The 14981-nt window shown below is 43.9% G+C and overlaps 1 protein-coding gene across 1 annotated transcript in view; it reads right to left on the bottom strand.

Moving 5' to 3' along the window:
* Nucleotides 1-14981, bottom strand: part of ARHGAP29 (Rho GTPase activating protein 29) — a 163660-nt gene that overhangs the window by 32362 nt on the left and 116317 nt on the right. The window contains exons 19-23 of the mRNA XM_056526663.1: nucleotides 7327-7464; nucleotides 6991-7220; nucleotides 4604-4877; nucleotides 4402-4513; nucleotides 1743-1900 (exon numbers count right to left, since the gene is read on the bottom strand). Of these exons, the coding sequence (XP_056382638.1) occupies nucleotides 1743-1900; nucleotides 4402-4513; nucleotides 4604-4877; nucleotides 6991-7220; nucleotides 7327-7464 (912 nt within the window). The remainder of the gene's footprint in view (nucleotides 1-1742; nucleotides 1901-4401; nucleotides 4514-4603; nucleotides 4878-6990; nucleotides 7221-7326; nucleotides 7465-14981) is intronic.

Here is a 14981-nt window from a genome sequence, read left to right as displayed (position 1 = left end):
CCCCAGTAATGTGACCAATCACAGAGCAGACCCCACCCCCCTCAATGTAGGCACCAAACACAAAATGATTGTCACCTCCCATTACATACATAACATTTTCAGGGCACAGTCACATTGTGTGATGCAAAAACACTTAAAAGGGGAACTCTGGTGGAAAACATTTTTTTTTAAATCTTTTTCAAATCAACTGGTGCCAGAAAGTTAAACAGATTTGTAAATTACTTCTATATAAAAATCTTAAAGGGGTTATCCAGGAAAAAACTTTTTTATATATCAACTGGTTCCAGAAAGTTAAACAGATTTGTAAATTACTTCTATTAAAAAATCTTAATCCTTTCAGTACTTATGAGCTTCTGAAGTTAAGGTTGTTCTTTTCTGTCTAAGTGCTCTCTGATGACACCTGTCTCGGGAAACGCCCAGTTTAGAAGCAAATCCCCATAGCAAACCTCTTCTAAACTGGGCGGTTCCCAAGACACATGTCATCAGAGAGAACTTAGACAAAAAAGAACAACTCAACTTCATCAGCTCATAAGTACTGAAAGGATTAAGATTTTTTAATAGAAGTAATTTACAAATCTGTTTAACTTTCTGGAGCCAGTTGATATATAAAAAAAGTTTTTTCCTGGATAACCACTTTAATCTTTCCAGTACTTATCAGCTGCTGTATGCTCCACAGGAAGTTGTGTAGTTCTTTCCAGTCTTACCACAGTGCTCTCTGCTGACACCTCTGTCCATATCAGGAACTGTCCAGAGCAGGAGAGGTTTGCTATGGGGATTTGCTTCTACTCTGGACAGTTCCTGACATGGACAGAGGTGTCAGCAGAGAGCACTGTGGTCAGACTGGAAAGAACTACACAACTTCCTGTGAAGTATACAGCAGCTGATAAGTGCTGGAAAGATTACGATAAAGTAATTTACAAATCTGTTTAACTTTTCTAGCACCAGTTTGTTTGAAAAATAATAAATAAATAAATAAACAAAAAACATTTTTTTTCCACAGGAGTACTCCTTTAAGGGGGGGGGGGGGGGTACTCTGGGGTTATTTTTTTTTTTTTTTTTTTTTTTAAAGTTCAAAAGTCAGAATAAAAAACAATTCAGTTTTTCCTGGAGGTTTTGTTCTTTCATCGCCTCCCGCTGGGTCACTAAATGTCACCTCTGAAAGGGAACTCCGGTGCTTTCCAGTGACTGCAGGAGGTGATTAGAGTGATGCATTATGGGCCGAACATCAATAATGGAAATGAACCTTGATATCCTGGGGGATCTATAGGGTCGAGTCTCTCAGTGTTGCACAACTGTTTATATAGAGAAGGTGGCGATCTGGTGATGAATTATTAAAAAAAATTGGAACAGGAGTTAAAAAAAAATATATAAAAAAAAAATAAATTCTGGCGTTCCATGCTACGTTGCATCCAAAGGATAGGGGATGACTGTCGATGCGGGGCGGAGGCTCATGACATCACAGTCACACCCGCTCGTGATGTCACGGTCACGCCCCCTCAATGCAAGTCTATGGAAGGGGGCGTGACGGCCGTCACGCCCCCTCCCATAGACTTGCATTGAGGGGGCGTGGCTGTGACATCACGAGTCTCTGGCGCTGCACCCGACACTCTAAATGAACAATGGGGGCAGTAATGGGTCCCCAGTGGCATGACCCCCGCGATCAGACATCTTATCCCCGATCCTTTGTATAAGGGATAAGGATGTCTAGGGATGGAGTTCCCCTTTAAGTAATAAAGTAACACCTGCTCAAGGGATGGAATTGGTAAAAAATGGGGCAGAATTTTATGTATTTTACCACTCTTCTTGCTCTCACCTTGTTCATCTGATCCCTGCAGAGAGAAGACCGGACTGACCGCCTCCGAGGAGTCTCCGCGCTCTTCAGAGTCACTTAGATTGGTTTCTGTAAGACACAAAATGTCACAACTAAAAACTAAAAACACAGTGGGAAATGTATTCAGCCAAATTCCTGAGTCAGACAGAAAAGAAATCAAAAAAGAAAAGAACTTTCTCTCTAGTATACAGCAGCTGATAAGTACTGGAAGGATTAAGATTTTTAAATAGAAGTAATTTACAAATCTGTAACTTTCTGGCACCAGTTGAGATTTAATTTTTTTTTTTTTCCCAGTGGAGTACCCCTTTAATAACAGCTCATTGGCTGACAAGAATCATACAACATGTCATGTGACTCCACAGAAATGCTGAATGTGCTAAATGATTGCAGGATTACTACCTACACTTGAGTGGGCTGAGAGGTAATACCAAGAGCGGCCATGGACAAGAGGGGCGCTGTTTCTAGGGAGGTAATTTTCTTATGTCACACAATAAATAAAGGGGTATTCTCATCTCGGTAAAAGGCGGCATCACAACCCCCTTTCGCCTGTTTGTGGGTGCAGAGGTGAAAACAACTAAGCTGGACGTCTTTTGCACAAGTCCCACTAACATTAAAGCGCAACTCTCATCATTTTTTTACCCCCCCCAGACTATAATGTTGTTCCTGACGACCATAAAGTGACTGCAGCCAATACCTTTATCGCTGCTCTTCCTTCTTTTATAAAGTCCTTTTATTCAGCGCACAGTCGGATAGGCGTGGCTTGGGGTTCGCAAAGCCCCGCCTCCGCCACGCCTATCCTCATATTCAGTGCTGGGACCGCTGTACAGTAAAACACAGCGGTCCACAACGAATCCAGTGCGCATGCGCCCCTCTCAGTCGTGTGCGCCGCTGCCCTGAATGCGCTCAGTGCGCATGCGCTATACTAGAGGCAGTGAATGAACAAGCTCTCTGCCTCTAGTATGTGCACAACCTGGAGCTGAAGAGGACAACAACAGGGAATTGTTTTATGTAGAATATGAGAGCCGGACGGGAGGGGCGCATGCGCTGTGGACCTCTTTGTCTTACTACACAGTGGTCCCAGCGCTGAAAGAGGATAGGCGTGGCGGAGGCGTGATGGAGGCGGGGCTTTGCGAACCCCAAGCCATGCCTATCCGACTGTGCCTGACCGCTGAATAAAAGGATTTTATAAGTTATAAAAGAGGGAAGAGCAGCGATAAAGGTATGGTCATCAGGAACAACATTATAGTAGTCTGGGGGGGGTTAAAAAATGATAACAGTTGCGCTTTAAAGGGGTATTCCAGGAAAAAAAAAAAATTTTTATGTATCAACTGGCTCCAGAAAGTTAAACAGATTTGTAAATTACTTCTATTAAAAAATCTTAATCCTTTCAGTACTTATGAGCTGCTGAAGTTGAGTTGTTCTTTTCTGTCTAAGTGCTCTCTGATGACACCTGTCTCGGGAACTGTCCAAAGTAGAAGCAAATCCCCATAGTAAACCTCTGTGCAGTTCCCGAGATCAGCAGAGAGCACTGTTCCCAGACAGAAAACAACAACTCAACTTCAGCAGCTGATAATTATTGGAAGGATTAAGATTTCTTAATAGATATAATTTACAAATCTGTTTAACTTTCTGGAGCCAGTTGATCTAAACAAAAAAGTTTTTTTCTGGAATACCCCTTTAATGTAAGTCGCATAAACGGGGTAACCCCGCAGGCTATGATCTTTACATAACTCCTGGAGTTCTCACCACTAGGGGGCGGGGCTAGGACAGAAGGGGTGGAGTTTGGATGGGGTCTTTGCATTCCTGGATGTTTTGGGGGCAGCCCCGGGGTAGGGGCTATTCTGGGATTATATGGGCAGCTCTGTAGCACCGTGCGGCACGTAATACATCATATAATATAAAACTATTATAATTGTCAGATTTTCCAGTCCCCAAATGTAGAATGAACTGATAAACATTTCTGAGATTCAGCCTTAAAGGGGTACTCTGCTCCTAGACATCTTATCGCCTATACAAAGGATAGGGGATAAGAGGTCTGATCGCAGGGGTCCCGTGCATTGGGTGCAGTGCCAGAGGCTCGAGACGTCACGGCTGCGTCCCCTCAATGCAAGTCTATGGGAGGGGGCGTGGCGGCAGCCGCCACGCCCCCTCCCATAGACTTGCATTGATGGGGTGTGGCTGTGACATCCCAATCGGGGAATGACCGTGATGTCACTCGCCTCCACCCCACATCGCCAGTCATCCGGCACGAAGTTTGCTCCGTGCACCGCATGTCTGGGGTGCCGCAGCTGAGATCGCGGGGATAAGACGTCTAAGGGTGGAGCTGCCATGATTAAGGACTATATGGTCCGAAACGTGTCGGCGTTTCTGCTATGATTTTATTTCCCTCCTTCTATTTTTGTTCACTCAATTTTAATGGCTTGAATTAAAATTTTGCATTTTATCCATTTTTCCTGGGAGCTGGACCCTGCTCTTCTTCTTCATCCTAAGGGTGGAGTACCCCTTTAAAGTTGGAAACTATAGAAAAAAAAAAAAAAAACTAAACTCTCATCTGGCGTGTCGGCACTCACCGTTCTCCTCGGCGATATCCATACTCTGGCTCCGGGTTTCCCGCTCCTCCACTCCTTTAAAGTCTAAGGCGGCCTCATCCAGGGATCCGGTGCGCTTGGACAGCAGAACGTTCTGCGGAGCCAAGAAGATTACGTGAGATTCACCCGATTACGCTCCAGCGCCTCCCGTCTGTGTACATAGGCGCAGCCCCGAGGACCTCACCTCATTCCCCACGGGCAGTGACTGTGACTTCCTCACGTGATTCGGTTCTCTCTCCTCCGCCTTATCCACGGGGTTAATCATCTCGCGGGACACGTCGAATATCTTATCGTAGTGGGAGATCAGCAGCTCCACTATGCGGGCCTGATAGGGGTAATCCACCAGGGAGGAGAGGGAGATGGTGGCGTCGGTCTGGCGCGGCCTCAGCAGGGTGGGCCCGAATATTATCCCCAGGTTACTGGCCGTCATCTTGTTTTCTTCCACTTCTTCCGTCACCCTGAAAAAAATATTTACAACACCGGTTAAAAATGGTTGTTTCCTTATGTGGAGCATGAAAAATACATCAGGTACTAATACACAGAAAGACGTCACTGCTGCAGATGTGTTACTATGTGTCAGTATGTGACCGCACATTGACTGAGCACCCAGCTTTACATCAATCTGAGCGCTGTAGACTCTGCAGGGGGAGGGGGTTTGGCTTTATAAATCAGATCAGATGAATACGTTTTCCTATGTAAGGACAGAAAATCTACGGATCTGCAACTATTAGTAACCAAAACAGCAACTAAAACTTCAACCTGATGGCTAAGGCGGAGTTCACATCACGTTTTTGCCATACTGTTTTCAATCTGTTTTTCTAAAGAAAACCGTATGGCAAAAAAACGGATGGAACAGTATGGGAAAAAATAAACCGTATACTGTTTTTAAAAGTGCATACAGTTCCGTCCGTTTTTATAGAAAAAAAAAACCATACGTTTTTGAAAATGTTGTCCATTTTTAATGGGAGGGGACTTTAGGATGCAAATGCGCAAAGTAAAAAACTTATACGTTTACCCTTATGGAACCGTATATATGTGCGTTTCCCATTAACGTCCATGTTAAAAAAAAATAAAAAATGCAGTTGCAGTACGGTTTTTAAACCGGAGACAAAATTGTGGTTCAACACGGTTTTGACTCCGGTTTTAAAACCGTACTACAACCGGATAAGTTTAAAAAATTTTTTTTTTTAACATGGACGTCAATGGGAAACGCACATGTATACAGTTCCATGCGGGAAAAACTTATACGGTTTTTATTTTGCACATGCGCATTTGCATCCTAAAGTCCCCACCCAAGACCCCTCCCATTAAAGATGGACAACATTTTCAAAAACTTATGTTTTTTTTAATATAAAAACGGACGGAACTGTATTCACTTTTAAAAACAGTATACAGTTTAAAAACGCATACGGTTTACTTTTTCCCATACCGTTCCATCCGTTTTTTCGCAATATGGTTTTGAAAAACGGATTGAAAACAGTATGGCAAAAACGTGATGTGAACCCAGCCTTAAATGGGTGCTCTGCCCCTAGACATCGTATCCCCAATCCCCAGCGGTGGGACCCCCGTGATCTCCCTGCTGCACCAGACGTTCGTTCAGAGCGTCGGGTGCAGCACCGGAGGCTCGTGACATCATGGCCACACCCCCTCAATGCAAGTCTATGGTAGGGGGCGTGATGTCATGAGCCTCCGCACGGCCAGTCATCTTGCACTGAGCAAAGTTCACTTTTGCGGGGTCCTGCCGCTGGGGACCCTCGCGACCTCGGCTGCGGCAGCCCAAACATCCGATGCACGGAGTGCATCGGAGGTATGGGCTGCCGCAGCCGAGGTCGCGAGAGTCCCCAGCGGCGGGACCACCCACAATCAGACATCTTATCCCCTACCCTTTGGTTAGAAGATAAGATGTCTAGGGGCAGAGTACTCCTTTAAGGAAAGAATACAGAAAACTAATAGTTGTGAATTCGCTGTATTCAGGATTTCCCCTACCTTTCCAGTCCTTCAGCTGCTCCCTGACTCCTCCCTCTCTCCTAACAGGAAGTTGTGTAGTTCCCTCTTTGTCAGTGTGGTGTTGTTTCAGCAGCTCCCCAGCTCCTCCCTCTCCCTGAGATGAAGCATCATCTTCTACTGTCTCAGGAGGCGTGGCTGTATTTTGTCTGAGTTCTAGCTCTGCCCACTGAGTGATGTCACCACCTCTGAACAGCCACTACAGCTATATCCCTGTCATATACATATATATATATCTTTAATGGGACATTTTGGTTACAGCATGCTGCCTTGTGCTGAACAATCCACAGGCAGAGGAGCAGACAGGTAATGAATACAGCGGGTGCAGAAACCTCATAGAAATGAGATGTTCTGCAGCAGCTCCGTGCAGGGAACACGCAGGAGTGCTGTGGGAGGGAAGCAGGCAGGGTGGAAGGACTGTGATGCATTCTGGGAATTGTTGTACTGAGCAACTGCTCAACCAGGAAGTACAGGACTAAGACCTTTAAAACAAATGGATTGTTGGTGGTGTTAGCAATTCTATATGTTTCTGCAGCATTTTGCAGTCTGGTGCAGTTGTCTAGTTACCTATGAAGATGTCCCACTAAGAACTGTAGGGTGTTATAGTTTGGCGGGGGCAGCAGTTTCAGCAGATCTCTGATCTTTATGATGACTCTGTTCAGCTCCACCCCGGACGGCTGTCTCTTCAGTGGCGGGCTACTCGCTTGGGAGTCCACTTCGTCGGTGGAGCGCTGGCTTTCTTTGGCCAATCCGATCAGCTCATTGTAAACACGAAACATTATCAAAGGTTCTGGGAGCTGAAGGAGAGAAAATGGAGTCAGTATTGATAATATTGGACACATATATAGGCAATGTTACTGGAAGGCCTGTCCATACTCCTGATGCCGATCCCCCATCACCCACCTGTCGCAGGTAAAGCTTCAGGACGTTACTGATGTCGTGCGCATACAGATCGGACAGTTCCACCAGGTCTTTCCCATTTTCGAACGCCTGACACAGCTTCTCCACTCTGGACTTCGCTCCATTCACTCGGTAAATGCCCTAAAAACCACAATAATAATAATAAATAATAATAGTGATAATAATGCTGATCATATTTATAATTTATTATTATTATTTTTTATTTATAATTAACAAAAAATAACCAGAATGATAAATAATAAATAATAATAATAGAAATAATAATCGTAATAATAATAATAAATAATAATAGTAATAATAATAATAATAAATAATAATAGTAATAATAAATAATAATAGTAATAATAAATAATAATACTCCATATACAGAAAATCACAATCACATTCTTATCTTTTTCATAGTTTTTTTTGTTTTTTTCAGCATTAAGAATTTTTAGAAGTGTTAAATCCAATGATCTTAAACAAGAAGATGTCTATACACCACAAGCAATGGGACATCAATCGGACTGTGACCCTCTACAGCGAGACCTGACCGGCCCGACAAACATCAGTATCTACCTCAGATAGGACCAAAGCCATGAACCTTGGGAGCTACTTACAGAATCGGTAAAATACAACCCAAAATTCCATCCACAGGACAAGCGATCAATGGTGATCACACGGGGCGTCTCTTATCTGGGAGCGCTCCGGCCCTAACCTTCCCAGACAAACAGGCTGAGGTGGGACAACTCCTTGATTGGTGAAGCGGGCGGTCACCCCCGAGACCAGTTTGGAAGGTGAGGGTTGGAATGCGCCAAGGTAAGAGACAAGCGGTGGGAGATCCCGGTGGTCGGACCCCACATGATCAGACATTTATCCTCTATCCTGTGTAAAGGGGTTACATTTTTTGTTAACCGAAGTATGCCTTTAAGGGGGTACTCCACTGCCCCAGTGTTCAGAACATTGTCCCAATCATTGGGTGCAGGCAGCAGGGTAGTGATGTAACGGCCACACCCCTTGTGACAACACACCATGCCCTTGAGGGGGCGTGGTGTGATGTTACAAGGGGGGCATTTGTTCCATTTTGTTCCGAACGCTATGGAGTACCCACTTTAAAGCATTCAGGTCATCAATAACAACTTTTCATTCGTCGAACAGACATGTCAAACGTTGCTGATCGCTCCGGGTCTCAATCACTCCAACCATTCACTCCTGAGACCCGGAGCGATCAGCAACATTCCAGGACTTCTGTACTCCTGCCAGTGATAATATATATATATCTCGGATGATGGATTCTAATGTGAAGGACGATGGATTCTAATGTGAAGGACGATGGATGATTGATTCTAATACAAAGGATGATGGATTCTAATACGAAGGATGAAGGATGATGGATTCTAATACGAAGGATGAAGGATGATGGATTCTAATTACGAAGGATGATGGATTCTAATACGAAGGATGAAGGATGATGGATTCTAATACGAAGGATGAAGGATGAAGGATGATGGATTCTAATACGAAGGATGATGGATTCTAATACGAAGGATGAAGGGTGATGGATTCTAATACGAAGGATGAAGGGTGATGGATTCTAATACGAAGGATGAAGGATGATGGATTCTAATACAAAGGGTGATGGATTCTAATACGAAGGGTGATGGATTCTAATACGAAGGGTGATGGATTCTAATACGAAGGGTGATGGATTCTAATACAAAGGGTGATGGATTCTAATACGAAGGGTGATGGATTCTAATACGAAGGGTGATGGATTCTAATACGAAGGATGAAGGATGATGGATTCTAATACGAAGGATGATGGATTCTAATACGAAGGATGAAGGATGATGGATTCTAATACGAAGGATGAAGGATGATGGATTCTAATACGAAGGATGATGGATTCTAATACGAAGGATGAAGGGTGATGGATTCTAATACGAAGGATGAAGGGTGATGGATTCTAATACGAAGGATGAAGGATGATGGATTCTAATACAAAGGGTGATGGATTCTAATACGAAGGGTGATGGATTCTAATACGAAGGGTGATGGATTCTAATACGAAGGGTGATGGATTCTAATACGAAGGGTGATGGATTCTAATACGAAGGGTGATGGATTCTAATACGAAGGGTGATGGATTCTAATACGAAGGGTGATGGATTCTAATACGAAGGGTGATGGATTCTAATACAAAGGGTGATGGATTCTAATTTGAAGGGTGATGGATTCTAATACGAAGGGTGATGGATTCTAATACGAAGGGTGATGGATTCTAATACGAAGGGTGATGGATTTTAATACGAAGGGTGATGGATTCTAATACGAAGGATGATGCCGTCCCCATCACACATTTAATCAGACAACTTTTTCTGCTCCTTCTACTTATAAGATCGGACGTCCCACAGGAAAGCTGAGCCCAATATAAACAGGACCGGGGGGGGGGGGGATTTTGTTTATTAAGAAGCTTTTACATCGTGTCGCTGTACGAGGCGCAAACACGGGCGTCTGGAATTGTAAAAATGTGACCACACACCCGGCTACTGGGATCCGGAACAAAAGAGCAAAAAGAAGAATAACGCAGTAAGCGCTCCCCGCGGGTCTCCGGTACTTTATCGAGTTGTTAGAGCGGCTCACGGGCATCTGATGCCAAAATATTTCTAAAACTTTCGGAAGCCAAAGCCGGCTTCGCTTTATACAAAACAATTTACAGATGAAACAATGAAAATGACCCAAAACGTGCAGCCGCTACCAAAGCTCCAAACCGCGACACACGAGCCGGAATATACAGGAGTCCGAGGCGCTGCTGTCTGTATATTAGGGAGTCTGGAGGAGGCTGAATGGATCCAATGTATCTGTATACTGTAGAATCTCCCAATAGCGTAAACTCAATAGGAATAAAAAAGGGTCCAATATTGGGGGGGAAAAGGCTCAAAAATCTTATAAAATGCCCGAATACCAAAATGACCTAAAAACAGGATAAAATGCAATATTACTGTAGAATCTCCCAGTGCAGTTTAATCTCCCCTTATCACCCCCTGTACCATTTCATCCCCCCTTATACCTTGTGACACCTTATTCCAGTGGTACAGGGGGGGGATAAAGGGAATGAAATGTCACAGGGGGATAAAATGACATGAGGGGTGGTAAAGAGGGGGTGAAGAATTTGCATAAAGGGGAATGAAATAGCACAGGGGGGATCAAGACGGAAATGATGTGGCACAGGGGGAATTAGGGGTAGGGGGACGGGCGAATGATGTGGACGTACAGAAGCAGGAGACCACTGCAGGCCCTGTGTACAATGTAGGGCCGGCACATAAGACTGGTTGTCACCTATTCGGAGGGAACCAATACAAAAAGACTTAAGGGAATTAAAAACCTGTCCGCTATTGGGAAATTTTACTGTCGAACGTATGGACCGGATCATTACGGTATAAAGTAATGGACGCTGCACCATATACGCTCCGGCTCCTATATGTATAATATGTATGGACCGGATCATTACGGTATAAAGTAAAGGACGCTCCACCATATACGCTCCGGCTCCTATATGTATAATATGTATGGATCGGATCATTACGGAATAAAGTAATGGACGCTGCACCATATACACTCCGGCTCCTATATGTATAATATGTATGGGTCAGATCATTACGGTATAAAGTAATGGACGCTGCACCATATACACTCCGGCTCCTATATGTATAATATGTATGGGTCAGATCATTACGGTATAAAGTAATGGACGCTGCACCATATACGCTCCGGCTCCTATATGTATAATATGTATGGACCGGATCATTACGGTATAAAGTAAAGGACGCTCCACCATATACGCTCCGGCTCCTATATGTATAATATGTATGGACCGGATCATTACGGTATAAAGTAATGGACGCTGCACCATATACGCTCCGGCTCCTATATGTATAATATGTATGGATCAGATCGTTACTGTATTACACAATGGCCGCTCCACCATATACGCTCCGGCTCCTATATGTATAATATGTATGGACCGGATCATTACGGTATAAAGTAATGGACGCTGCACCATATACGCTCCGGCTCCTATATGTATAATATGTATGGACCGGATCATTACGGTATAAAGTAATGGACGCTGCACCATATACGCTCCGGCTCCTATATGTATAATATGTATGGACCGGATCATTACGGTATAAAGTAATGGACGCTGCACCATATACGCTCCGGCTCCTATATGTATAATATGTATGGACCGGATCATTACGGTATAAAGTAAAGGACGCTGCACCATATACGCTCCGGCTCCTATATGTATAATATGTATGGATCAGATCGTTACTGTATTACACAATGGCCGCTCCACCATATACGCTCCGGCTCCTATATGTATAATATGTATGGACCGGATCATTACGGTATAAAGTAAAGGACGCTGCACCATATACGCTCCGGCTCCTATATGTATAATATGTATGGATCAGATCGTTACTGTATTACACAATGGACGCTGCACCATATACGCTCCGGCTCCTATATGTATAATATGTATGGACCGGATCATTACGGTATAAAGTAATGGACGCTGCACCATATACGCTCCGGCTCCTATATGTATAATATGTATGGACCGGATCATTACGGTATAAAGTAATGGACGCTGCACCATATACGCTCCGGCTCCTATATGTATAATATGTATGGACCGGATCATTACGGTATAAAGTAATGGACGCTGCACCATATACGCTCCGGCTCCTATATGTATAATATGTATGGACCGGATCATTACGGTATAAAGTAAAGGACGCTCCACCATATACGCTCCGGCTCCTATATGTATAATATGTATGGACCGGATCATTACGGTATAAAGTAATGGACGCTGCACCATATACGCTCCGGCTCCTATATGTATAATATGTATGGACCGGATCATTACGGTATAAAGTAATGGACGCTGCACCATATACGCTCCGGCTCCTATATGTATAATATGTATGGATCAGATCGTTACTGTATTACACAATGGCCGCTCCACCATATACGCTCCGGCTCCTATATGTATAATATGTATGGACCGGATCATTACGGTATAAAGTAATGGACGCTGCACCATATACGCTCCGGCTCCTATATGTATAATATGTATGGACCGGATCATTACGGTATAAAGTAATGGACGCTCCACCATATACGCTCCGGCTCCTATATGTATAATATGTATGGACCGGATCATTACGGTATAAAGTAATGGACGCTCCACCATATACGCTCCGGCTCCTATATGTATAATATGTATGGATCGGATCATTACGGTATAAAGTAATGGACGCTCCACCATATACGCTCCGGCTCCTATACGTATAATATGTATGGATCGGATCATTACGGTATAAAGTAATGGACGCTCCACCATATACGCTCCGGCTCCTATATGTATAATATGTATGGATCAGATCGTTACTGTATTACACAATGGACGCTCTACCATACACAGTCATGGCCCTAAATGTTGGCACCCCTGAAATTTTTCAAGAAAATGAAGTATTCCTCACAGGAAAGGATTGCAGTAACACAGGTTTTGCTATACACATGTTTATTCCCTTTGTGTGTATTGGAACTAAACCAAAAAAGGGAGGAAAAAAGCTAATTGGACATAATGTCACCAAACTCCAAAAATGGTCTGTACAAAATTATTGGCACCTTTCAAAATTGTGAAAAAATAAGATTGTTTCCAGCATGTGATGTTCCTTTATACTCACCTGGGGCAAGTAACAGATGTGGGCAATATAACAATCACACCTGACAGCAGATAAAAAGGAGAGAAGTTCACTTAGTCTTTGCATTGTGTGTCTGTGTGTGTCACACTAAGCATGGACAACAGAAAGAGGAGAAGAGAACTGTCTGAGGACTTGAGAACCAAAATGGTGGAAAAATATCAACAATCTCAAGGTTACAAGTCCATCTCCAGAGATCTAGATTTGTCCACAGTGCGCAACATTATTAAAAAGTTTACACCCCATGGCCCTGTAGATAATCTCCCTGGACGTGGACAAGGGAGAAAAATTGATGAAAGGTGTCAACGCAGGATAGTCCGGATGGTGGATAAGCAGCCCCAAACAAGTTCCAAAGATATTCAAGCTGTCCTGCAGACTCAGGGAGCATCAGTGTCAGCGCGAACTATCAGTCCACATTTAAATGAAACAAAACGCTATGGAGGAGACCCAGGAGGCCCTCACTATGGAGGGAGACCCTGGAGGACCCCACTATGGAGGAGACCCTGGAGGACCCCACTATGGAGGAGACCCAGGAGGACCCCACTATGGAGGAGACCCAGGAGGAGACCCAGGAGGACCCCACTATGGAGGAGACCCAGGAGGAGACCCAGGAGGACCCCACTATGGAGGAGACCCAGGAGGACCCCACTATGGAGGAGACCCAGGAGGACCCCACTATGGAGGAGACCCAGGAGGACCCCACTGCTGACACAGAGACATAAAAAAGAAAGACTACATTTTGCCAAAATGAACTTGAGTGACCAAAAACCTTCTGGGAAAACGTCTTGTGGACAGATGAGACCAATATAGAGCTTTCTGGTGAAGCGCATCATTCTACTGTTTACCGAAAACGGAATGAGGCCTACAAAGAAAAGAACACAGTACCTACAGTGACATATGGTGGAGGTCAGTGATGTTTTGGGTTGTTTTGCTGCCTCTGGCACTGGGGGCCTTGAATGTGTACAAGACATCATGAAATCTGAGGATTACCAATGAATTTTGGGTCGCATTGTACAGCCCAGTGTCAGAAAGCTGGGTTTGTGTCCGAGATCTTGGGTCTTCCAGCAGGACAATGACCCCAAACATACGTCAAAAAGCCCCAGAAATGGAGACAACAAAGCGCTGGAGAGTTCTGAAGTGTCAGCAATGAGTCCAGATCTAAATCCCATTGATCACCTGTGGAGAGATCTTATAATTACTGTTGGGAAAAGGCGCCTTCCAATAAGAGACCGGGAGTAGTTTGTAAAGGAAGAGTGGTCCAACATCCCGGCTGAGAGGTGTAAGAAGCTTATTGATAGTTATAGGAAGAGTGGTCCAACATTCCGGCTGAGAGGTGTAAGAAGCTTATTGATAGTTATAGGAAGAGTGGTCCAACATTCCGGCTGAGAGGTGTAAGAAGCTTATTGATGGTTATAGGAAGAGTGGTCCAACATTCCGGCTGAGAGGTGTAAGAAGCTTATTGATGGTTATAGGAAGACACTGATTTCACTTATTTTTTCCAAAGGGTGGGCAACCAAATATTAAGTTAGGAGTTTGGTGACATTATGTCCAATTTGCTTTTTTTCCTCCTTTTTTTGGTTTAGTTCCAATACAGACAAAGGGAATAAACATGTGTATAGCAAAACATAATCCTTTTCTGTGAGAAATACTTCATTTTCTAGAAAAATGTCAGGGGTGCCAACATTTACGGCCATGACTGTATAATATGTATGGATCGGATCATTATTCAATTACACAATGGACGCTCCACCATATACGCTCGGGCTCCTATATGTATGTGTATCGCACGACCCTGAGAACTCCCACTGAAGACAATCGCTGCTGCACCTGAATTTCCAAGAAGAATTTCTCAACTCTGAAACGCTACATTTATCATTGTCTTTG

The sequence above is a fragment of the Hyla sarda genome, chromosome 6 (assembly GCF_029499605.1).
Source record: "Hyla sarda isolate aHylSar1 chromosome 6, aHylSar1.hap1, whole genome shotgun sequence".
Taxonomy (NCBI): Eukaryota; Metazoa; Chordata; class Amphibia; order Anura; family Hylidae; genus Hyla; species Hyla sarda.
This window is presented reverse-complemented; position numbering and strand designations above follow the sequence as displayed.